The sequence below is a fragment of the Notolepis coatsorum genome (genome assembly GCF_963971535.1).
Source record: "Notolepis coatsorum genome assembly, chromosome: 11".
Taxonomy (NCBI): Eukaryota; Metazoa; Chordata; class Actinopteri; order Aulopiformes; family Paralepididae; genus Notolepis; species Notolepis coatsorum.
In genome coordinates this window covers 129051805-129076044 of record NC_140175.1, presented here as the reverse complement: position 1 = coordinate 129076044, position 24240 = coordinate 129051805, and the positions used below count along the sequence as shown (strand labels likewise).

General features: G+C 46.0%; 1 protein-coding gene across 1 annotated transcript in view; it reads left to right on the top strand.

Moving 5' to 3' along the window:
• LOC311237269 (toll-like receptor 2) overlaps nucleotides 1–23888 on the top strand; it is a gene marked incomplete at both ends in the record, with an annotated part of 80685 nt that extends 56797 nt beyond the window's left edge. Inside the window, one exon of the mRNA XM_084325075.1 lies at nucleotides 23688–23888. Within this exon, the coding sequence (XP_084181201.1) occupies nucleotides 23688–23888 (201 nt within the window). The remainder of the gene's footprint in view (nucleotides 1–23687) is intronic.
• Between the last annotated feature and the right edge of the window lie 352 nt (nucleotides 23889–24240).

The window sequence follows — 24240 nt, the reverse complement described above, 5'->3', positions numbered from 1 at the left end:
TATGCAGATTGCCTAACTGATTAACACTAGCCATCATAGCTAACGTTACACTAGACCAGGGGTGTCAAACTCATTTTCACAGAGGGCCACATCAGCATTATGGTTGCCCTCAAAGGGCCAAAGACCGTATAAATGTTAATGTGATGTAAAATAAATGTAGCTACTCATTTACATATTGTTAAACATGTTGTTTCTGTATTTATTACGTATTCAAGTTATACATATTGCATATGCATTTGCATAGATGTAAAAATATATGTTAGCTTATGTTATTTTAACAAATAATTTTAGTTTATCAGAACCCCATATTACTCCATTAATCAATGATCAAACCATTCAAGTAAATAACAAAGAAGAAGATCATCAAATACAAGCTATGACATTAAGTTTGTTCAAAACCTTTTTGTCACAGTCAAGAGGGGCAGAACTAACAACTGAGCTACAAAGAACACGTGGGACAGATGTAGCAGATGTTACAAAAACAAATGGCTGCACACAACCTTGCAGAGGCCATACATCCAACTAATGGAAGATAGTTTAATTAACTTTAATTAACAGATTGCAGAATGGGTACAGTACAGTACAGCTCAATACACACAATTGTTAAGGGGATGCAGACCAGAGAAAGACTTTCGACTTGTTTACATCAGGGTTCACCATTTTCAATTCGTAATGAAATTGCTATTATGTGTCTGCATGAACACACAACTGTAACTGTACTCAAAAATAACAAAATAAGGGTTGTCTCAGTTCACAACTATATTGGTCAAGTTTTGGGTGGGACTTGTTTGCGTCCCTACAGCTTCTTATTCAATTGAGCGAGATGCTCGGTTATGTCACACAGCCAGTTTGCATCTGACAGTTCAGACAATATTTCTTCAACCCTTTGTTACCTATTCCGCCTGGATCTTTTTTGTATTTTGGGCTGTAAAATTGTCAGAATGTCTGAGGAGTAAGTGCTTTTGGCTTTTTTCCTTTGTTACTTCATCAATACCTCAGATGTTCAACATACATGTATGTGTAAGAATGTGTAATAACTAAGGCTGTCAAAGTTAAAGCTTTATTAACGCATTAACCCACAATTATTTTAACGCCGCTATTTTTTAACCCAAGATTAATGTTTATATATATATATATATATATATATATATATATATATATATATATATATATATATATATATATATATATAAAAAAAAAATCTTTTTTTTACCAGAGCTCTTGGGGGGCCACATTTGGCCCGCGGGCCGTGAGTTTGACACCTATGCACTAGACTGTCCCTGATCATACAGTCAGGAATAAATACATGGGGGAATAGATTCCACAGATTGAAGATGCTGTGCAACTTAGATGTGATCTGTTTAGGTCTCCTGGTGTGATCTGTTTAACTCTCCTGATGTGATCTGTTTAACTCAACTGATGTGATCTGTTTAGGTCTCCTGATGTGATCTGTTTAGGTATCCTGATGTGATCTGTTTAGGTATCCTGATGTGATCTGTTTATGTCTCCTGGTGTGATCTGTTTAACTCTCCTGGTGTGATTTGTTTAAGTCTCCTAATGTGATCTGTTTAGGTATCCTGGTGTGATCTGTTTATGTCTCCTGGTGTGATCTGTTTATGTCTCCTGGTGGGATCTGGGCCCTATTACCTGGTTCAACTAAGTTGATCAAAAGTCCCATTAGCCATATTCAATTAACCCAATGTTTGAAACCAGGCTTTCCCTGTCCCCTCCTCTACGTCTCTCTCTGTAAGCAGTCCCTGTCCCCTCCTTTACGTCTCTCTCTGTAAGAGTAAGCAGTCCCTGTCCCCTCCTCTACGTCTCTCTCTGTAAGCAGTCCCTGTCTCCTCCTTCACGTCTCTCTCTGTAAGAGTAAGCAGTCCCTGTCTCCTCCTTCACGTCTCTCTCTGTAAGGGCCTTTTCTCACTCACCCTATTCGTTTCTATTTCGTTCCGTTCTGCCCGTTCCGAGATCTGATCCGAACTCCCCCCCCCCTCTCCCCCCTCTAGTTTGTGTACACACTTCAGTCTGGGTGCGCTCTGGGTTTTGATTACGGTTTGCGTTTTGAGCTTGTAAGCTTGCCGTAGTCGATGATGTCACGCTCGAAATGTAAACACAGGAAGTGTTAACACGGAGACTGGAGAATGGATGTTGATATAAAGAAACAAATAACTAATAAATATGAAGTTATATTTGAACCTCTGTTGTCAAGCCTTGTCAATATAACCCACCCCCCTTTTCTCACGAATGGAACTCTGTTGTAGAGTCCGCTTTTGATCGTTTTGCAGGGTTAACAATAACGCTAAGCTAACGGCTACCGCTAGTTAGCTTTATAACCTTTTACTAGTAACATTGCTCGCATCGATTATATTGAATGTCATTGATCTACTGGTCGACCGAAAATGTAAACGGGAATGTCTTAACACGACTGCGGACTCTGGATGTTGATATAAAATGAACAAATTGCCAATAAATATGAAGTTATATTTGAACCTCTGTTGTCAAGCCTTGTCAATATAACCCACCCCATTTTATCACGAATGGATGGTGTTGTAGAGTCCGCTTTTGAGCGTTTTGAGCGATCTACTGGTCGACCACGGCCGACTGGTTGGGCACCACTGGTCTAATAGATATAAATGCATTCGAACAATGTATAGACATAGCAATGGTAAACAAAATTTATGACGTTATGTCAGCACCAGGCGCCACGCCCGTGAAAAGGTACAAGCTCGCAAAGCCACACCCCCCGTTCTCCCGGGACCACCTCTGCCAGCTGATCCCGTTCAGCGGGGGGTGAAACGATTCAGCGCCGTTTTGCACCCCAAAAGGGGTGAGTGAGAACACTCCCCCCCGTGCTCCGGGACGGTGATTCGATACAAAAGGCTGAGTGTGAAAGCCCCCTAAGAGTAAGCAGTCCCTGTCCCCTCCTCTACGTCTCTCTCTGTAAGAGTAAGCAGTCCCTGTCCCCTCCTTTACGTCTCTCTCTGTAAGAGTAATCAGTCCCTGTCCCCTCCTTTACGTCTCTCTCTGTAAGAGTAATCAGTCCCTGTCCCCTCCTTTATGTCTCTCTCTGTAAGAGTAAGCAGTCCCTGTTCCCTCCTTTACGGCTCTCTCTGTAAGTGTAAGCAGTCCCTGTCCCCTCCTCTACGTCTCTCTCTGTAAGAGTAAGCAGTCCCTGTTCCCTCTTTTCAAGGGATTCACTCCCTCAATGCTCTGGAACCTCAGCCTACAAACCTCATGGCCTGCAGCAGTGAGATACTTGGCTACAGGAGACTTTTCATCCTGATTTCCAATGTTGCTCTTATGTTCAGAGACTTGGGTCCTCATTTCTCTCTTGATTTGATCAACAAAGCAGAATCCACATGAGTACTAAGAGGTGGATTAGGAGTAGTCTCCTTACCTCTAAATCCTCTTGTTTTACTTTCTAGATTCCCTTGCCTTTTCTTAGCCTCATGTACAGTATTGGAGGTGTACATGTAGTTGTGTGTACATGTGCAGTATTGGAGGTGTACATGTAGTTGTGTGTACATGTACAGTATTGGAGGTGTACATGTAGTTGTGTGTACATGTGCAGTATTGGAGGTGTACATGTAGTTGTGTGTACATGTGCAGTATTGGAGGTGTACATGTAGTTGTGTGTACATGTACAGTATTGGAGGTGTACATGTACACTTGTTATTTGATAGCCTTATATAATAAAAAGTAGGGATGCCCCGACCGATCGGCCACCGATCGTTATCGGCCGATAATCAGTATAAATATGCGATCGGTGATCGGTGATAATGCTTTATTTTCGCCGATCGTCAAAACCGATCGAAAAACGAGATCTCACTCGCTGAGTTCTGTCTCAGACGCTCCGTATATATATATATATATTTTATAAAAAAATAAAAAAAATATGTATATACATATTTTTTAATTTTTTTTATAAAATATATATATTATATAAAAGAAAGGTTGAGATCCAAGGCAGCTCTACAGTTGTTAAAAAGCCTTTAATAAGTGGCTTACATTATTTAGAAAATCTTTTAAAAGTCCAACATGTTTCGGCCTACATGGCCTTCTTCAGGGTGTTGCTGTGACAAAAACAATACTGTGTGTTACAAAGGATCAGATTAAACCGAATATATATATTTATTTATTTATATATATTGCATAGTATTTGTATATCGTTTGATATCCCTTGTATATTCCTTGTACATATACACGGAATGTCCCTTTAGCCTAGTCCAGACCATGGTATTTCGTTCTCCTATTGGACAGCGGTCCACCGGCGCCAGGGACCGGCCTCCGGAGTCAGGTTCAAAGTCACCGACACGACATGTCTGTACATGCCCGGCCTTGCCCAGGGATACGGCGACAGAAATGAGATTGGCACTAGTTTGTTCACCGTGCATATAAATACGGCGCAGGTGAATACAGAAGCACTTAGTCAGAAGTCAAGTGTTACCCAATAAGTTGAAGCCTCACCCACAATACAACGTGCGGTGAAGTATGGCCTGTTTGGCCCCAGAATAGGGCATTGAGACCGCGTGCGAATTAATAACTGAATTGTCAGAGTTTGGCGCTATACCGTCGAGTGCGACATATTTCTATTAAGTCAATAATAGTCTATTTGTGTAGTTGAGCTTATAGGACTAGATATTACAATCCCTTAGATAATCAGCACTTTTTTGAATGGGGTAGTGGTAAAAGCTTCACTGGGGTCTTCAGGTGGGCACCCTCCTTCATTGGTGTTTCGTTGACAGGCCCACGACACCTCCGAAGGGCTCAACGGCAACACCTGGCGTCCCAGGTGTGCCCCCCTCTGCTTTTACCCCTCAATGGTCATTTTGCAGCTCCAAAGATTGCAAGTGACTTGGTTCCAAGTTCTCTGATGTGCTTGAATTACTTTCAGCCGGGGTACTGATGCTCGGTGGACTGTGGGTTAAATCCTGCCGCTGAGCTTCACTCGCCTGACTTGACCTTTCTCTCAGAAGATAATGGTCAATGCGAGATCCCGGCCTCACTTTCTTCAAGCACTTCATCCGGCCTTGATGTATTCGTAGGCTTCTGATGGATGTTACCTTGGACCAGCCACAGCTACATACTCTGTGCTCCTGTCCTTCAGTTGATGTGCCGATTATCTGGTTCGTCGTCGTTCCAGGGTCAGTTACCGGGTGGTCAGCCGATGAGTCATCTTCCGCCCCCGCTCTCGCAGACTCTAGGGGTGTTTTTCTCTTTAGACTTTTCGTAGCAATGAGGGGTGGCTTTTGTGCACTTAATTAAGCGACGGAGCCTGCCATCATGGATAGCTAGTCCATGACAGCCCCGTTGGGGTCTTTCCTTCCTGTCAGCTGTCTTTCCAAGCAGTCACATGGTCTTTCCCTTGTTGTCAGCTGCACTTTCACAGCAGTCACTGGATTTCTCCAGTTTATCAGTTGAGCTTATAGGACTAGATATTACAATCCCTTAGATAATCAGCACTTTTTTGAATGGGGTAGTGGTAAAAGCTTCACTGGGGTCTTCAGGTGGGCACCCTCCTTCATTGGTGTTTCGTTGACAGGCCCACGACACCTCCGAAGGGCTCAACGGCAACACCTGGCATCCCAGGTGTGCCCCCCTCTGCTTTTACCCCTCGATGGTCATTTTGCAGCTCCAAAGATTGCAAGTGACTTGGTTCCAAGTTCTCTGATGTGCTTGAATTACTTTCAGCCGGGGTACTGATGCTCGGTGGACTGTGGGTTAAATCCTGCCGCTGAGCTTCACTCGCCTGACTTGACCTTTCTCTCAGAAGATAATGGTCAATGCGAGATCCCGGCCTCACTTTCTTCAAGCACTTCATCCGGCCTTGATGTATTCGTAGGCTTCTGATGGATGTTACCTTGGACCAGCCACAGCTACATACTCTGTGCTCCTGTCCTTCAGTTGATGTGCCGATTATCTGGTTCGTCGTCGTTCCAGGGTCAGTTACCGGGTGGTCAGCCGATGAGTCATCTTCCGCCCCCGCTCTTGCAGACTCTAGGGGTGTTTTTCTCTTTAGACTTTTCGTAGCAATGAGGGGTGGCTTTTGTGCACTTAATTAAGCGACGGAGCCTGCCATCATGGATAGCTAGTCCATGACAGCCCCGTTGGGGTCTTTCCTTCCTGTCAGCTGTCTTTCCAAGCAGTCACATGGTCTTTCCCTTGTTGTCAGCTGCACTTTCACAGCAGTCACTGGATTTCTCCAGTTTATCAGTTGAGCTTATAGGACTAGATATTACAATCCCTTAGATAATCAGCACTTTTTTGAATGGGGTAGTGGTAAAAGCTTCACTGGGGTCTTCAGGTGGGCACCCTCCTTCATTGGTGTTTCGTTGACAGGCCCACGACACCTCCGAAGGGCTCAACGGCAACACCTGGCGTCCCAGGTGTGCCCCCCTCTGCTTTTACCCCTCGATGGTCATTTTGCAGCTCCAAAGATTGCAAGTGACTTGGTTCCAAGTTCTCTGATGTGCTTGAATTACTTTCAGCCGGGGTACTGATGCTCGGTGGACTGTGGGTTAAATCCTGCCGCTGAGCTTCACTCGCCTGACTTGACCTTTCTCTCAGAAGATAATGGTCAATGCGAGATCCCGGCCTCACTTTCTTCAAGCACTTCATCCGGCCTTGATGTATTCGTAGGCTTCTGATGGATGTTACCTTGGACCAGCCACAGCTACATACTCTGTGCTCCTGTCCTTCAGTTGATGTGCCGATTATCTGGTTCGTCGTCGTTCCAGGGTCAGTTACCGGGTGGTCAGCCGATGAGTCATCTTCCGCCCCCGCTCTCGCAGACTCTAGGGGTGTTTTTCTCTTTAGACTTTTCGTAGCAATGAGGGGTGGCTTTTCTGCACTTAATTAAGCGACGGAGCCTGCCATCATGGATAGCTAGTCCATGACAGCCCCGTTGGGGTCTTTCCTTCCTGTCAGCTGTCTTTCCAAGCAGTCACATGGTCTTTCCCTTGTTGTCAGCTGCACTTTCACAGCAGTCACTGGATTTCTCCAGTTTATCAGTTGAGCTTATAGGACTAGATATTACAATCCCTTAGATAATCAGCACTTTTTTGAATGGGGTAGTGGTAAAAGCTTCACTGGGGTCTTCAGGTGGGCACCCTCCTTCATTGGTGTTTCGTTGACAGGCCCACGACACCTCCGAAGGGCTCAACGGCAACACCTGGCGTCCCAGGTGTGCCCCCCTCTGCTTTTACCCCTCGATGGTCATTTTGCAGCTCCAAAGATTGCAAGTGACTTGGTTCCAAGTTCTCTGATGTGCTTGAATTACTTTCAGCCGGGGTACTGATGCTCGGTGGACTGTGGGTTAAATCCTGCCGCTGAGCTTCACTCGCCTGACTTGACCTTTCTCTCAGAAGATAATGGTCAATGCGATGTGTATCGTGCGGCTAAAGTTCTACAGTGACCAGCATCTCCAACGCTTCCTCGTATTAGCTAGAGTTCTTATCCAGGCTGGGCTGACCACATGGCGCTTTCACCCGAGGAGACCTAGACGAGAACCGTGTGGACATGTACACTGGATTAATCTACCCGACGACTACATAGCCCTTTGCGGCTGGAATATATTTGCTTTGGTCCTGTGATTTATGGAGCGGATAATTGCCGACGCCTGCACGTGTTGGATTTACCCCGCGAGGAGTCAAGTCGAGTCGGCGCCTCAGAGAGCCTGGGGCCGACTAGCTTTCTTCACTGTGGAGCTACAGTCTACAGAGAACAGCTGTATTCGTCTGTGGATCAAGAGGCTACTGCACCGTCTCCTGTACTCGGAGTCTCCCTAGTCATCGTTGACCAGACGTTCTACTACCGACAGACCCCCCACCCCTGCCGGCTTACTACCGGGGGGACCCTTCCAGTATCTCCCGCTATATTACTAGTGTACCATAGATATAATTCCCTAAGATTCAGGTTGTATAATTGCCTCCTGCGTAACCAGAGAATGGACATTCAGTATTGATTTGCCTACGCATATTCCTTTGCCTTACAAGTGCATTCAAAGTATAATGTAAAGTATATTATGTACCTTTTGCTCCATTAAATACTTAATAATTACTTTGTGTGGAACCGATTTCATTGTGGAAAGTGTTCATCATATTTAGATATCATGTACTGTATGGCCAGTAATTAAAGTACATAAAGCGGTAGTGGTTTAATGATACCATACTTATCAATACAGTCAGGGAATTGTACCCCTCAGTTACAATTGGTCCTTCGAGCCGGAGGGTAACTAGTGTAATATTAATATAGTGGTATTAATATTGACATGGCCTATGATGAACACTCCACAAAACGGTCCTCCTAAAGTAGATCGCCCGCAGCGTAGACGGCAGACACCTCAGTACTTAGAGGATTACGTTGCCAGTATACTACCTAGCCTTCTACAGACGGTAAACGCGGAAAAAGTACAAAGTAAAAGTATGTCCGACCCTATCAACCAGGCTACCCCGCCAACAGAGGCCCTAGTGGGTTCTAATGTAACTGACCAAGCTCACGGTAGGGACCAGGAGGGACCTGACACGACTTTACCCCCCGCCAAGACCGAAGAAGTAGTCCCCGGAGAGCTCCAGGAGAAAGACAGCCCTCCAGGGATGGAACTCTACCCGCAGCAAGAAGAGGAGAGCACCCCGGAGATGGATCTCCAGGACTCCCCACAGGAGAACAGATCTCCAACGAGTACTGCCAGGAGCGGATCACCTCAACCAGCGTCTTCCCCCAGCGAGGCGGACAAGATGCTGGCACAGGCATTCCTCGCCAGCCTAGCAGCCTCAACAGAGCGCGATCGACTCCAAGCACAGACGCTTAGTGAGCGCGAACATTCTTCCATGGAAAGAGAACGCCTTCAAGCGCAGCAACGGAGCGACGAAGATCGTATACGTCTAGAGATTAGACGCCTTCAGACGGAAGAGAATATGGTAAGGGACCGGGCCGAAGCCCAGCGCGCCGCCGCCGAAGCCCAGCGCGCCGCCGCCGAAGCCCAGCGCGCCGCTGCCGGTGCCCAAAGAGAAGCAGAGCGCGACATCGCTCTCACCAAGCGCGAAGCCGAGCGCGACCGATTACAAGCGCAGCTAATGGAGCAGCTGATCGCCAGGGCAACACCCCCTCCCTCCGCACAGGGTTCCAGGGCCTCGTCAAGACACGGGTCAAGGGCACCCTCCCCTACCCGATCAAGCGACCCTGAGCCCGACCACCAGAGAGAGCCTATACCCCCCTCCGAACTCCTTCCCCGACCGGTCCAAGTGAGACCCAGCTACAGGGAAGAAACGGTATACACCGCGGAGAGGCTAAATAGACGACTACAGGATCTAGAGGACCTGCCAGAGGAAGAAGAAGAGGGAGAGGAGGAGAGTCAAGCCCGACAGCAGCACAGTACTCCACAGGACCAGGAGGTCCAGTACAGCCCAGGCTCTACCCCCGCGGCTCTGCGCTACAGACCCCCGACTCAATTCACGGGTGAGCTTGACGCACGACCAGCCCCGAGGAATAGCACCTGGATACGTGGGCCATGGTACCCCGCAGGTACCAGCCCACCAAGAGGCGTAAGAGGAGACTCGCCTAGGAGGCCTCTCTTCCAACACTCACCGATGTGCCAGCCATCCACGGCATCATACATTGGCACACCGACGTTTCCGGACTTCACCCATGAGAACAGAGCACAGTACACGGAGCTACGAATGTGCTTAGAGACAATGTTGTCCGATGTAGCTGACGAACCGTACAAGTATGCTATCCTACTGAAGCACCTCAAGGTGCCCCGAGCGCACAATATAGCGCTAGCCTATGCCAACTCTACTACCCCATACACAGCGGCTCTAGCAGCACTCGACCAAAGATATGGACGCATATGGGACTACGTAATACAAGAGATAAGGCATATTGACCGCCTACCCCCAGCCACAGACAATCGCTCACTAGATGACCTGTCTATCAAGGTACAATCCCTGGTAGGGATGCTGGGGGCGCAAAGAGAAAAGGGTATGCACGAACTGTACGCAAACTCTAATGTCGAGAGGATTTTAGAGAAGCTTCCGCCCGCCCGACAAGAGCGCTTCAGGCGGCAAAGAGACCACCGTGATCCTAACGGTCCCGAGCCATCCCTCCTAGACCTAGCCGACTTCCTAGCGAGAGAAGTCAACAGCCTACGGTTGGATACGTTCATGCGGAGCACACCAAGCTCCAGAGAGGGACCTAGGAGAGCAAACGATGGCCGAAGATTGGTGACTGTCATGCACCAATCAGAATCAGTACCGAGCAGCAAGAACCACAGTACCCCCTCGATGAAAGAGAAGTGGAAGATGGTGTGCCCGTACTGCGAAAAGGAACACTGGTTGTCACAATGTGACATGTTCAAGAAGATGACCGCCGACGAGGTGAGTCAATGGATAAAGTCCAACCGACGCTGTTACCGATGTGCGCGCAGTCACATGGCAGCCGATTGCCGCTTAAAGAAGAGGTGTAGTCGGTGTGACGGAGCCCACCTAGATGTCCTACACGACAGTAACAGAAGAAAGCCTGCACCCTCAAGCAGCACAAAGGCAAGTGTTATGTACATTGACCCCGCCAGCAGCGGGGGCGCCCAGGTGCTCTTAAAGGTGGTCCGCGTAACACTGAGTTACCAAGATAAGGTCATGGACACTTACGCCGTCCTTGACGACGGGTCAGAGAAGACCCTTCTCCTCGCGTCCGCTGCGGCCCAGCTGGGGCTGCGGGGGAGCGAAAACCAGATGACGATTCGGACAATAAGAAGAGATCTAAAGACGATAAAGGGCGAGAATGTCTCCTTCACTATCGCAGCAAGCGGGCAGCCAGAGAGACGGTATAGGATTACTAATGCTTTCACCAGCCAAGAAATAGGCCTGTCGCAGTACACCTACCCCATCGCCAAGCTGATGGATAAATATGTGCACCTGCGTCAACTACCTATACCGCTCATAGACGGTGCCACCCCGACCCTGCTGATAGGCTCCGACCATGCAGACCTCATAGTCCCGATAGACCGGGTCCACACAGGGCCCAGAGGCTGTCCTGCAGCAGTCGAGACCCGCCTAGGATGGACATTACAAGGCCCCCTCGCCAAGTCTCTTAACCGAACAGCAGCCACTAACTGCCTCCACTCCAGAGTGACAGAAGAAGACACCACCCTCCTACAGCATGTCGAGAGGCTATGGACACTAGAGACAATGCCCTTTAAGAACGAAAAGAAAGACATTCATTCCAAGGAAGACATTTACGCTATAGCCCTCCTCGAGCAAGGGACAAAGAGAGTCAAAGTCAACGGAGTGATGAGATACGCAACTCCACTCCTGAGGCGAGAGGGTATGCCTACCTTCCACGCCACAAAAGAAGCGACGGAGCGGTATCTATTGAACACAGAGCGGCGCCTAGCCAGAGACCCCGCTCAAGAGACTGTGTACCACGCTGAGATTAACAAGCTAATCACAGCGGGACACATAAAGAAAATTGACATTAAAGAGGCCGATCAGACGACCGAATCATGGTACGTGCCGCACCACAAGGTCCACCACAATGGCAAGGATCGTATTGTGTTCAACTGCAGCTACCAGATCGGATCACAAAATCTGAATAAAGAGCTCTTGCCCGGCCCAACACTCGGCCCCTCTCTACTAGGCGTGTTACTACGTTTCCGCCAGGACAAGGTGGCCATCAGCGGCGATATCAAAGGGATGTTCCTGCAGGTGAGACTAGTGGAGGAGGACAAGCCCCTGCTGCGGTTCCTATGGAGAGAGAGGATCGGGGATGAGCAACCGGCCATCTATCAATGGGAAGTCCTCCCTTTCGGAACCACATGCAGCCCATGCTGTGCTACGTTTGCACTGCAAAAACACGTCGCAGAGGACCCAGCAGCAGATGAAGAGGTCCGACAAAGTGTAGGAAATAGTTTCTACGTGGACAACTGTCTGCAAAGCGCCTCGACGCCAGAAGAAGCCGAGGCTCTTCTACTCAAGCTCCGCGCCTCCCTGATCAAAGGCGGCTTTGATCTCAGGCAGTGGGCCAGCAGCGACCCGCAGGTGTTGCGCAGCCTCTCCCCCGAGGACGGGGCAGCGGGCAGCGAGACCTGGGTGGCGACCATCCCAGGAGAGGCCCAAGAGATGACATTAGGACTAGTCTGGTGCTTCAAAACAGACTCGCTCCATTATAAACACACACCCCTGACCAAGGAGCAGGGAAGGTCGACTGCACTACCGACCACCAGACGGAGTGTATACAGAACACTCGCCAGACAATATGACCCGTTGGGATGTATTCTACCTTACACCACCAGGGCAAAGATGATTGTAAGAGCGTTATGGGACAAGGACCAGGGCTGGGACGACCCCATACCCGAACACCTTGCATCCACATGGAGAGAGTGGGAGACGGAACTCAGCTCACTCCCAGGTGTCAACATACGCCGCAGCTACTTCCCACCCACAGTGAGGCCGGAGACATGCCAGATGGACCTGCACGTCTTCAGCGACGCCTCCGAAGTAGCCTACGGTTCGGTGGCCTACTTGCGTGCCCGAGAGGAGGGAGGAGAAATACATACTGCTTTCATCCTGGCTCGCTCAAGAATAGCCCCACAAAAGCAACAATCTATCCCGCGTCTAGAGCTCTGCGCAGCCCTAGCAGGAGCGCAGCTCGCCACGTTAATCCAACGTGAACTCACCATTCCGGTGCAAAGAACAATCTTGTGGTCAGACTCCACGACAGTACTCACATGGATCCGGTCTGATTCGTGCAGATACAAGGTCTGCGTGGGAGTCAGAGTCACAGAGATTCAAGATTTAACAGAAGTAGCAAGCTGGAGGTATGTGGACACAAAACACAACCCAGCTGACGTCATCACCCGGGGAATGTCCCTGGATGACCTCACCCGTCACAACCTATACAGTGACGGGCCAGAGTTCCTCAAGCTCCCGGAAGAAGAGTGGCCTACACCCACCCCACGGGAGGCGAGTAAAGAGGAGGCCGAAAACAAGAAATCTATGTTCTGTGGATTGAACACACTCGTCTCCACAGACCCCGACATAGACGATTGCCTCACCCTAGAGAGTGCGCAGCTAAAGACATTCCTGTGGCACCACCCAGAGGTTCAGCCCACTACTGACATTACAGCAGCTGACTACGAAGAAGCAGAACTTCTTCTACTACAACGAGCCCAGAGAGACTCGTTCCCCGATGAGCTAGACTGTCTACAGGGAGCAAAGCCCGTCCCATCAGACAGCAGACTGCTCCACCTAGCCCCCGAGAGCGACGCCCATAGTCTCATCAGAGTGGGTGGTCGTCTGCGGAGAGCTCCAGACTTACCGGATGACGTCAAGTACCCGATAGTCTTAAACAGCCGACACAAGGTCACAGAGCTGATCATAAAGAAATACGACGAGGATGTGCACCACGCAGGGGCAGAGAGAGTTTTCGCGGAGATCAGACGTCGTTATTGGATACTGCAAGGGAGAGAAGCAGTGCGGCGCTTCCAGCGAACCTGTCTAGACTGTCGTAAGTGGCGAGCGCAGCCCAGTATACCCCGGATGGCTGACCTACCTCCCTGTCGCCTCCGACTCGGCGACAAGCCCTTTCACTCCACCGGTATGGACTGTTTCGGCCTGCTGTATATAAAGAAAGGAAGAGGAACCGAGAAGCGGTGGGGTATTGTATTCAAATGCATGACCACCCGAGCGATGCATATAGAACTCCTTCCAACCATGAGCACAGACTCATTCCTTATGGCCTTCCGAAGATTCACATCGCGGAAAGGCAAACCGTCTATATTATTGTCTGATCACGGGACAAACTTCAAAGGCGGAGAAAGAGAGCTGAGAGAGAGCTTCCAAGCTATGGGCCCAGAACTTAAGACCCACCTCGCTCCATCCCAGATTGACTTCCAGTTTAATCCCCCGAACGCACCTCACTTCGGTGGAACTTGGGAACGAGAAGTACGTTCAATAAAGACAGCCCTGTACGCCGTGCTTGGGGCCCAGACCGTGGCGGAAGAAGTCCTAATGACAGTCCTCACGGAGATCGAGGGAGTATTGAACTCAAAGCCCCTCGGTTACGTCTCAAGTGATGTAGCAGATGTCGACCCAGTCACCCCCAACACACTCTTGATGGGGCGGCTGGACCCCGCGCTACCCCAGACAATGTACAGGCCTGAAGAAGCGAACGGCCGAAGAATGTGGAGGTACAGTCAAGTATTGGCTGACAAGTTTTGGAACAGCTTCCTACTCCACTACCTACCGTCTCTACAGACCCGCCAGAAATGGGTAAAAGAGAGAGACAATTTGACAGAAGGAACAGTCGTCATGATTATCGACCAGTCACTACCCCGAGCTATGTGGCCGGCTGGCCGCGTAAGCAAAGTGATCACCGGTGCCGACGGAAAGGTCCGAGCAGCCGAAGTGCTCGTCCAAGGGCGGATCTACACCCGACCCGTGGCGAGGCTAATAGAGTTGCCAAGGCTCCCCGATACTATCGATGACGACCATGACCCCATGACTTTGTGAACTGACCGACCCTCACAACAGACATTGAGTAGTGGACAGTGCGGTTAATCTGTCTCTGCTTAGCTAATTAGGTGGGACTAATTAGGGGGCGGCTGTTACAAAGGATCAGATTAAACCGAATATATATATTTATTTATTGATATATATTGCATAGTATTTGTATATCGTTTGATATCCCTTGTACATTCCTTGTACATATACACGGAATGTCCCTTTAGCCTAGTCCAGACCATGGTATTTCGTTCTCCTATTGGACAGCGGTCCACCGGCGCCAGGGACCGGCCTCCGGAGTCAGGTTCAAAGTCACCGACACGACATGTCTGTACATGCCCGGCCTTGCCCAGGGATACGGCGACAGAAATGAGATTGGCACTAGTTTGTTCACCGTGCATATAAATACGGCGCAGGTGAATACAGAAGCACTTAGTCAGAAGTCAAGTGTTACCCAATAAGTTGAAGCCTCACCCACGATACAACGTGCGGTGAAGTATGGCCTGTTTGGCCCCAGAATAGGGCATTGAGACCGCGTGCGAATTAATAACTGAATTGTCAGAGTTTGGCGCTATACCGTCGAGTGCGACATATTTCTATTAAGTCAATAATAGTCTATTTGTGTATAGTGTATCGTGCGGCTAAAGTTCTACAGTGACCAGCATCTCCAACGCTTCCTCGTATTAGCTAGAGTTCTTATCCAGGCTGGGCTGACCACATGGCGCTTTCACCCGAGGAGACCTAGACGAGAACCGTGTGGACATGTACACTGGATTAATCTACCCGACGACTACATAGCCCTTTGCGGCTGGAATATATTTGCTTTGGTCCTGTGATTTATGGAGCGGATAATCGCCGACGCCTGCACGTGTTGGATTTACCCCGCGAGGAGTCAAGTCGAGTCGGCGCCTCAGAGAGCCTGGGGCCGACTAGCTTTCTTCACTGTGGAGCTACAGTCTACAGAGAACAGCTGTATTCGTCTGTGGATCAAGAGGCTACTGCACCGTCTCCTGTACTCGGAGTCTCCCTAGTCATCGTTGACCAGACGTTCTACTACCGACAGACCCCCCACCCCTGCCGGCTTACTACCGGGGGGACCCTTCCAGTATCTCCCGCTATATTACTAGTGTACCATAGATATAATTCCCTAAGATTCAGGTTGTATAATTGCCTCCTGCGTAACCAGAGAATGGACATTCAGTATTGATTTGCCTACGCATATTCCTTTGCCTTACAAGTGCATTCAAAGTATAATGTAAAGTATATTATGTACCTTTTGCTCCATTAAATACTTAATAATTACTTTGTGTGGAACCGATTTCATTGTGGAAAGTGTTCATCATATTTAGATATCATGTACTGTATGGCCAGTAATTAAAGTACATAAAGCGGTAGTGGTTTAATGATACCATACTTATCAATACAGTCAGGGAATTGTACCCCTCAGTTACACTGTGACTAAATAGAGGAAAAAAGGAAAAAACACACAACTCAGGGAGACACTAATTACAATGGGGGACAGCTGGTCCCAATTAAATGAAGGCAAAGCAACATTCTCAACTTGAGTTGAAGTAAATATACAATAATACTCAATAGAAAAACAAATTTGTATATTATATAAGTATATATACACACAAGCTCAAAATATTATAACATAAAGAAATGAGTCAAAAATAGAATAGATCAATAATATTAATAATATAAACAATTACCAACAATTATCAAAAAACAATTATCAAAAAACAATTATCAAAACAACAACAATGTAAGAGCATTGAGTAATGCATGACAAAGAATAATCATACTATAATGTAATCTACTTAGCCTATAAAAGTGACAGTATGTCCGTAGAGTCATTTAAACCTGTAAAGAGGTGGCCTGTAGTCTATCAAAATACAATAAATAACAATGTATAAATACAATAAATAAAGTGATCTACTGGCCTATAAAAATGATACCATGTCTATGGAATCATTTAAACCTGGGAGTGAGGTGGCCTGTAGTCTATCGATCCAGCGACTTTCTTTCTGGTTTAGAATTCTTTGTCTATTACCTCCTCTAGACGTGAGTGGAACACTGTCAATTCCGATAGCTGTAAATAAAGCAGAGGTACTATGGTGAACTTCATGAATATGTTTAGCCATTGCATAATCCATGTTGTTAGTTTTAATAGCATATTTATGATCTGCCAGTCGATCAAGTAGACGGCGTTTCGTACGACCAACATAAAAAGAGTCACATTTGGAACAAGACAGTATATAAATAACATGTGTCGTTTGACAATTAATAAAGCTGTTAGAAGTATATGTCTGTTTTGTAACTGGGTGGGTAAAAGCTTTTGATCTTATCACCACATCACATTGTTTGCAGTGACCACATCTATACGTTCCTATAGGAGGCTTAGGTAGCCATGTAGATTTGACATCTGCCTGTAGATGGCTTCGTACCAATTTATCTCCGAGATTGGGAGCTCTCCTAAATGTACAGAGGGGCGGATCAGGGAAAATGTTAGACAGGGACTCATCACATTGGATCAAGCTCCAATTCTTTTTAATTATATTACGAACAGCAAGGGCTTTAGTACTATAAGTGGTAGAGAAAAACACCCTATCGGTTTTTTCTTTCAGTGTCTTTCTTTTTAAGAGGGAGTCGCGTTCTACAGTAGTGGCTTCAGATATAGCTATTTTAAGAGTATTATGTGTATAGCCACATTCTCTAAAGCGATCATACATCTCTCCGCTCTTTTCTCTAAAATCAGCCTCACTGTCACAAATTCTACGTACTCTTTTAAATTGGCCGTACGGAACATTGTTGATCAAAGTAGAGGGGTGGAAGCTCTCTGCATGTAAATAGTATTTTTATGCGTTAACTTCCTGTACAATGACGTATGTAAGTCACCATTCAAGTCTTTAGTGATTTCTAAGTCCAGAAAATGGATCTTATCAGGACTAAAATCTAGAGACAGTTTTATATTTGGGTTAGTGTTGTTCAAATAACTATGAAAAGCTTTCAATTCATCAATAGTGCCTTTCCACCACATAATGATGTCATCTATATATCTGGCCCACCAGATGATCTTATCTTTAAATACGTTTTGAGTGTTGAACACATAGTCCTCCTCCCATTTTCCCATAAAGAAGCCTGCATATGAAGGGCTAAAACATGCACCCATAGCACAGCCTTTTACCTGTCGATACATTTTGTCCTGAAATAAAAACACATTATTAAGTAAAGTAAATTTGGTTAGTTCGACTAAAAAATCTGTAGGGGGGTCCTGTGAGTCAGTGCGAGTATCTAAAAAATTTCTCATGGCTGTCATGCCTTGGTCATGGGCAATACTGGTGTAAAGGGCTTCTACATCCATTGTCGCCAAGTAAGTGCCTGGTCCAATATTCCCTTGCTCTTTGATTTTATTGAGAACATCTGTAGTGTCCTGTAAATAAGCTGGAAGCGTTGGAAGTAGTGGTTTAATAAAAAAATCTACGTATTTAGATATAGGCTCAGTTAGGCTATCGTTCCCTGAAATCACTGGTCTCCCCGGTGGTTCAGCAAGGTTTTTATGTATCTTAGGCAATAAATAGAAGGAGGCCATACGAGGGTTATCATTGTATAAGAACTTAAATTCTTGGTCAGAGATAAGGTTATCTTCTTCTTATATAATTATACTTGTAGTTGTATTATCTGCGAGACATCGCCACCACGCAACAAGTCAAAATGCTCGCTATCTCCACTGTCTGTGTGTATACTCGGCTTTGATCAAATCACATTCAGCATGCCCTCAGCAGGGTATATCTGCGGCTCTGCAGATATACCCTAGGCTCTGCAGATATACCCTACTCCCTCAGCTATCCCCGTTTGTGACTGCGATGCAAGCCGGGGCTCGAATACGCATCGAATCACTGTTATAAGACATTGATATCAGGAGCTATCTGTAGCTACTGCTAGCCGGCTATATAACGTTAAGACAACGCCTCAGTGAACTATTTAGTTTAATGGGACGTTTAGTTTTGAACAGTGAGCTAACGTGCGCTAACGTGAGCTAACGTGAGCTATCATGCATGTCTACTAGACTATTGCTGGAGCATTTGTTGATATCAGGAGCTATCAGTAGCTAGCCGGCTAGATACCGTTAACAATGCCTCATGTATTAAACTAAAAGTGAATAGTTGACTGGGTCATTCTGTTTAAACAGTAACGGTAGCTCACGGAGCTCGCATGCACTAGGTTAGAGCAGACTATTGCCTGAGCTTGTTTACACGGGGAAGGGAGGAGGAGGAGGAGGAGGAGGAGGAGGAGGAGACGGAGCGTCTGAGACAGAACTCAGCGAGTGAGATCTCGTTTTTTGATCGGTTTTGACGATCAGCGAAAATAAAGCATTATCACTGATCGCATATTTATACTGATTATCGGCCGATAACGAGTAGGGTATATCTGCAGAGCCTAGGGTATATCTGCAGAGCCGCAGATATACCCTGCTGAGGGCATGCTGAATGTGATTTGATCAAAGCCGAGTATACACACAGACAGTGGAGATAGCGAGCATTTTGACTTGTTGCGTGGTGGCGATGTCTCGCAGATAATACAACTACAAGTATAATTATATAATATATATATTTTATAAAAAAAAAAAAATAATATGTATATACATTTATAAAAATAATCGATATCGGATCGGTATCGGCCGATATGGCTCAAGACGATCGGTGATCGGTATCGGTGGCAAAAAACGTGATCGGGGCATCCCTAATAAAAAGTCCAAACCTTTGTCCAACATCTCATCAAAGAATCAGCAGGAACATTGTCCTCCTTCTTCTCCACCATGCACTGCTGCTGGGATGTTAGTGGAGGAGGATGCTTTATGACAACGTGGTAATGGATCAGACCACCTGTAGTCGATACTGATCACATGTAGCTACAGATACAGCCATAAATAGTCATGGAACAACTGTTTGCCGACCGTTTTGATGCCGTTTTGCGTGGTTAATGTTAACAATGACCAGCGGGGGCGCTCTCATACAGCTGGTGACAACGTGCCGAGGTGCCTGCTCTCTGTTCATTCAAGAAGCTCCGCCCTCGACAAAGGGAGAGAGAGGCTGAGAGAGAATGAGAGCGAATGGCCAAAATGCACTGTGTTCTGACCACATGTTTTGGCTCAAATACATAGTATTATATTGTATGCCTCGTTTTATAAAATATCCTTTGAGCGCAAGCGATTGATAACTGTCAACGTTGAAACGGCACAAGCTTTTATTTATTTTTTAAGCGGGCCGCTTTTATTATGAAATTCGTATTATGAAACAGGAAACACCTCGACCATTGTCTTCAACTTAGCTCACTACGATTCAACCTATTGCGTGGCACCACAGAGAGACGTTGTAGTATTGGCGTCTGTGATTTGCCTAAACGTTCGGCTGAGTCTGCAGCAGCCGAAGTTTCTTGGCGATAAACTTGGATGTAAACAACGCGTGATTGCATCGAACTAGCAACTCTTCAAGTTCATTGTTGCTCAAAATGGTCAATTATTGCCATGTTCTTGGCTGTACTAATATAGGTCCAGTGGCGGCTCTACCACTAGGGGCGCTAGGGTGCCGACCCACCTGCTGGCCAGCTGCTGTTAAATCAGAGAAGAAGACAATAAAACTTTTTCGTTTTTGTGTTTTATAGCCCTATAAATAATATAAACATGTTTAAAATTAATAATATTTACTCATTTTAAGTATGTTTGTATTTCCAATGCACAATATAACGTTATTATCTAAATAAAAAAAACATCGTTTTCCAGAGCAGGAAGTGACATCACGTTTTTTTTTTTTTTTTTTTCTCGGTCCGGGCTATACGCGATAGCGCTCTGAGTGCGCGTCACAGTTTGATCGCTGTCTCCGTCACAGTCAATCAGTGCATACGGCGTTGTGCGTTGAAATATGACTATTATGTTGGAATCCGAGCGCGATTTGAAGCGGTCTAGAAAGCAGCGTGAACTTCCGTGAGAATTTCCATAGCCGCATTTCGCGGAGACGCTCTCTGATTGGCCGACGCCAGTATTTTTTTCCATGGCAGAATTTCACAGAGACGATCTCTGATTGGCCGAATCCAATTTCTAATGTTCCAATTCTAGCTTCTAGCTTGGTTCCTGGTACTAGGACTGTTGTTTGTCTTAGAGCGTGCCGTGCCGTGACTGCAAGTTCTTTCTTTAGACTGTTAAGCTTAGGCACTCTTTCAAAGTTGGTTAAGGTTAGAGTTTGTCTTAGAGCATGGCGATAGAACGCCAGGTAGTTTGCAGTCTGTTCGAGCGGAAATGGACAAAGGAATGTACTTGTTGAGTGTTGTGCTAACGTCGACGAGCTCAGCTGAGCTAACACTTGGCTAACAAGCTATATGGCGGATATCAAGCTCTCCTGCCCTGGACGTTTCAACTAAACAGTGAGTCTCTCTCTCTCTCTCTCTCTCTCTCTCTCTAACGTTAGTACTAGTACTAGGCTGGTGCGGGCTAACTGGCTATCGTTCTGGGAGCTAACGTTAGTACTAGTACTAGACTGGTGCGGGCTAACTGGCTATCGTTCTGGCAGCTAACGTTAGTACTAGTACTAGGCTGGTGCGGGCTAACTGGCTATCGTTCTGGGAGCTAACGTTAGTACTAGTACTAGGCTGGTGCGGGCTAACTGGCTATCGTTCTGGCAGCTAACGTTAGTACTAGTACTAGGCTGGTGCGGGCTAACTGGCTATCGTTCTGGGAGCTAACGTTAGTAGTACTAGGCTATCGTTCCGTGATTTGTTTACTTGGTAACACGGGTTGCTAAGGAATTTAGGTTCGAGGTTGAAGAAATCTCTCTCTCTCTCTCTCTCTCTCTCTCTCTCTCTCTCTCTCTCTCTCTGCTTAACGTTTGTAAATAGTTTTTTTAGGAGCAGTACTACTGCTGGCCATTCATGAAGCGAGACATTGCTGATTGTTTATTTATCGATGGCTCATTGATTTAACTACTGCAGCTCTCTCGGATTGAATATACGTGGATTATGGCTTGTTCAATATCGTCTATGTTTGAATGAATGAATGAGAACTTTATTAACAGATTGCAGAATGGGTACAATACAGTACGGCTCAATACACACAATTGTTAAGGGGATGCAGACCAGAGAAAGACGTTTGTCTTGTTTACATCAGGGTCCCAGATTTTCGATTCATATCGATAGTTTAATAGCTAGCCTTGGCTCGTTTAACAATATGCAAAATATGTGTACAGCCCTGTACTCATACTGAAGTTATTCTTGGTATATAATAGGTCTGATTGTGTAACGAATCGATTCCACGTCGCGCTGTGTGTGAGAGAGAGAAGGAGAGAGGGAGAGATCTGCCTGTGTTTGTAGACGGGCAAGTTTTGTTTCTAACTTTTCTATTTATATATTGTGTTTCAAGTTGTGAATTAGAGTCTAGACCAGGGGTGGCCAACCTTTTTTGAACCAAGATCTACTTTTTTATTTACCACCTAGCCCGAGAGCTACCAGCCAAAATTGTATATTGTAAGCAGTCATTTGAGGCTTTATAAAAGCAGCATAATGAACACAAATCTGTCAGTGCCGAGTCCGACCTCATCTTAAATAACAAACAGCATTGCTTGTTGTAGTTAACAAGGAGAGGAAGAGTTGATTTAGCAAAAAAAAAAAAAAAAAAAAATTTTTTTTTTTTTTTAATAATCAAATTTTATTAATCAAGATCTACTTGAAATCAGCCCGCGATCTACCTGTCGATCGCGATCGACTGGTTGGGCACCACTGGTCTAGACTATACTTTATTTGACTGGTTGTGTGTTGTTGTAGTAACAGCTGAGCGACTCGTTCATAAGAGCCGATTCATTGCAGTGAGCGTGAGTCGAATCGCTCACGTCTTGCCATGAGTGTTGCGTGGTACTGTACTGTACTGTACAAAATATTTGGTATAGCGCCCCTAGTGGCGAAGTACCCAGCGGCCGCCACTGTATAGGTTGGATAGGGAAAAGCATTTGGAGTTCTTCAGATTGCCAATTGTCATCACAAATCAAGGAGAAGAGATGTTTGTGGTTGGCCAAACTGAACCAGGATTTCCATGGCAAGACTCTTGTCAACATTCGAGTTTGTTCTGCGCATTTCTTGTCAGGTAACGTTATGTGAAATATATTCTTGGCTGGATATGATTGTTATCTCATTTCATAACCTACTACAGTAGTAGTGTAAGACTCAGTTTACGTTATGGTAACGTTACGTCAGGTAACGTTATGTGAAATATTAATAACAGCAACTATCATTTTACAGTGGAATAGTATGAGGCTGGATATGATTGTTCTCATTTCATAACCTACTACAGTAGTAGTGTAAGACTCAGTTTACGTTATGGTAACGTTACGTCAGGTAACGTTATGTGAAATATTAATAATGGCAACTATCATTTTACAGTGGAATAGTATGAGGCTGGATATGATTGTTCTCATTTCATAACTTACTACATTGTAAGACTCCGTTTCTGTAAATGTTCCTAAAATGTAGTGTCAAAACAAAGTGTTTCTTGTCAGGTAACGTTATGTGAAATATTAATAACAGCAACTATAATTTTACAGTGGAATAGTATGAGGCTGGATATGATTCTTATCTCATTTCATAACCTACTACAGTGTAAGACTCGGTTTCTGTAAATGTTCCTAAAATGTAGCGTCTAAAGTGTGCTATATTTTTCATTATTGTATTCCAGGTAAAAAGTGTCACCTGTACAAGAAAGATGACCCAGATTGGGTGCCATCTGTAAATATTTGTAAGTATCTGTCTTTAGGATGCCTTAACTCGCTACTCGAGTTATTTGGTTATAACACTGTGTGTGCGCGCGCTTGATAAAACAAAGCATCTACTGTATTACTGTGTGTTTATATTGTGAGCAAGTCAAGCAAGTGTAATTGAACACAATACATGCTGACATGACATGCATCTTGCTGTTTGTCATTCTATTGCTAATGCCAGGTAATGTGAATTAATGGCACAAAACGAATTCCCTTAAGGATAGGATAAAACAAAGCATCTACTGTATTACTGTGTGTTTATATTGTGAGCAAGTCAAGCAAGTGTAATTGAACACAATACATGCTGTACAGTCTGCTAGGGGTAGGTACAAATAGAAAACTTCTATAACTGAACTGTCTAATAACTGAACTGTCTCATTGTATCTGTCTTTAGGATGCCTTAACTCGCTACTCGAGTGCCTATGTGGACTTTATGGAGTTGGTCCACTATATCCGGGCATTCGAGTCGGCCAAAGAGAGATCTCTCCTGCCCGGGCAGGAGGGCCTGGCCCTTGTTGGCTTCGGCCAGTACAAGAGTGAGACCCTGCAGGACCTGTACCAGTCAAAGGACCCCAATACTGTCCGGTATGTTTGAACGTATACAAATTAAATTCAATCGATTAATATAATGTTGTGTGGTTAGTTGTGTGTTATTGGAATGCCAAGCACTCAAAGCATGCATCTTCACATTTGCTTAGCTATGTCGCCTACGTACGAAAGATGCCGGCGAAGACACAAATGATGGAGGACGTCGTCCGCTACGTTCGTCTCCGTGACCGCAAGGAGGCAGCTGCCGCCACCACAGCTGCAGCGGGGCGGCGTTCTCCATCTGACGCAGAGCTGGTCCCAGCGTCAGTCGACACGGAACAGTGTAAGTAGTCATAATTACATGGATATATACTTTATTGATCCATCCCCTAAGAGAAATGTCTGTTCAGTCTGAATCT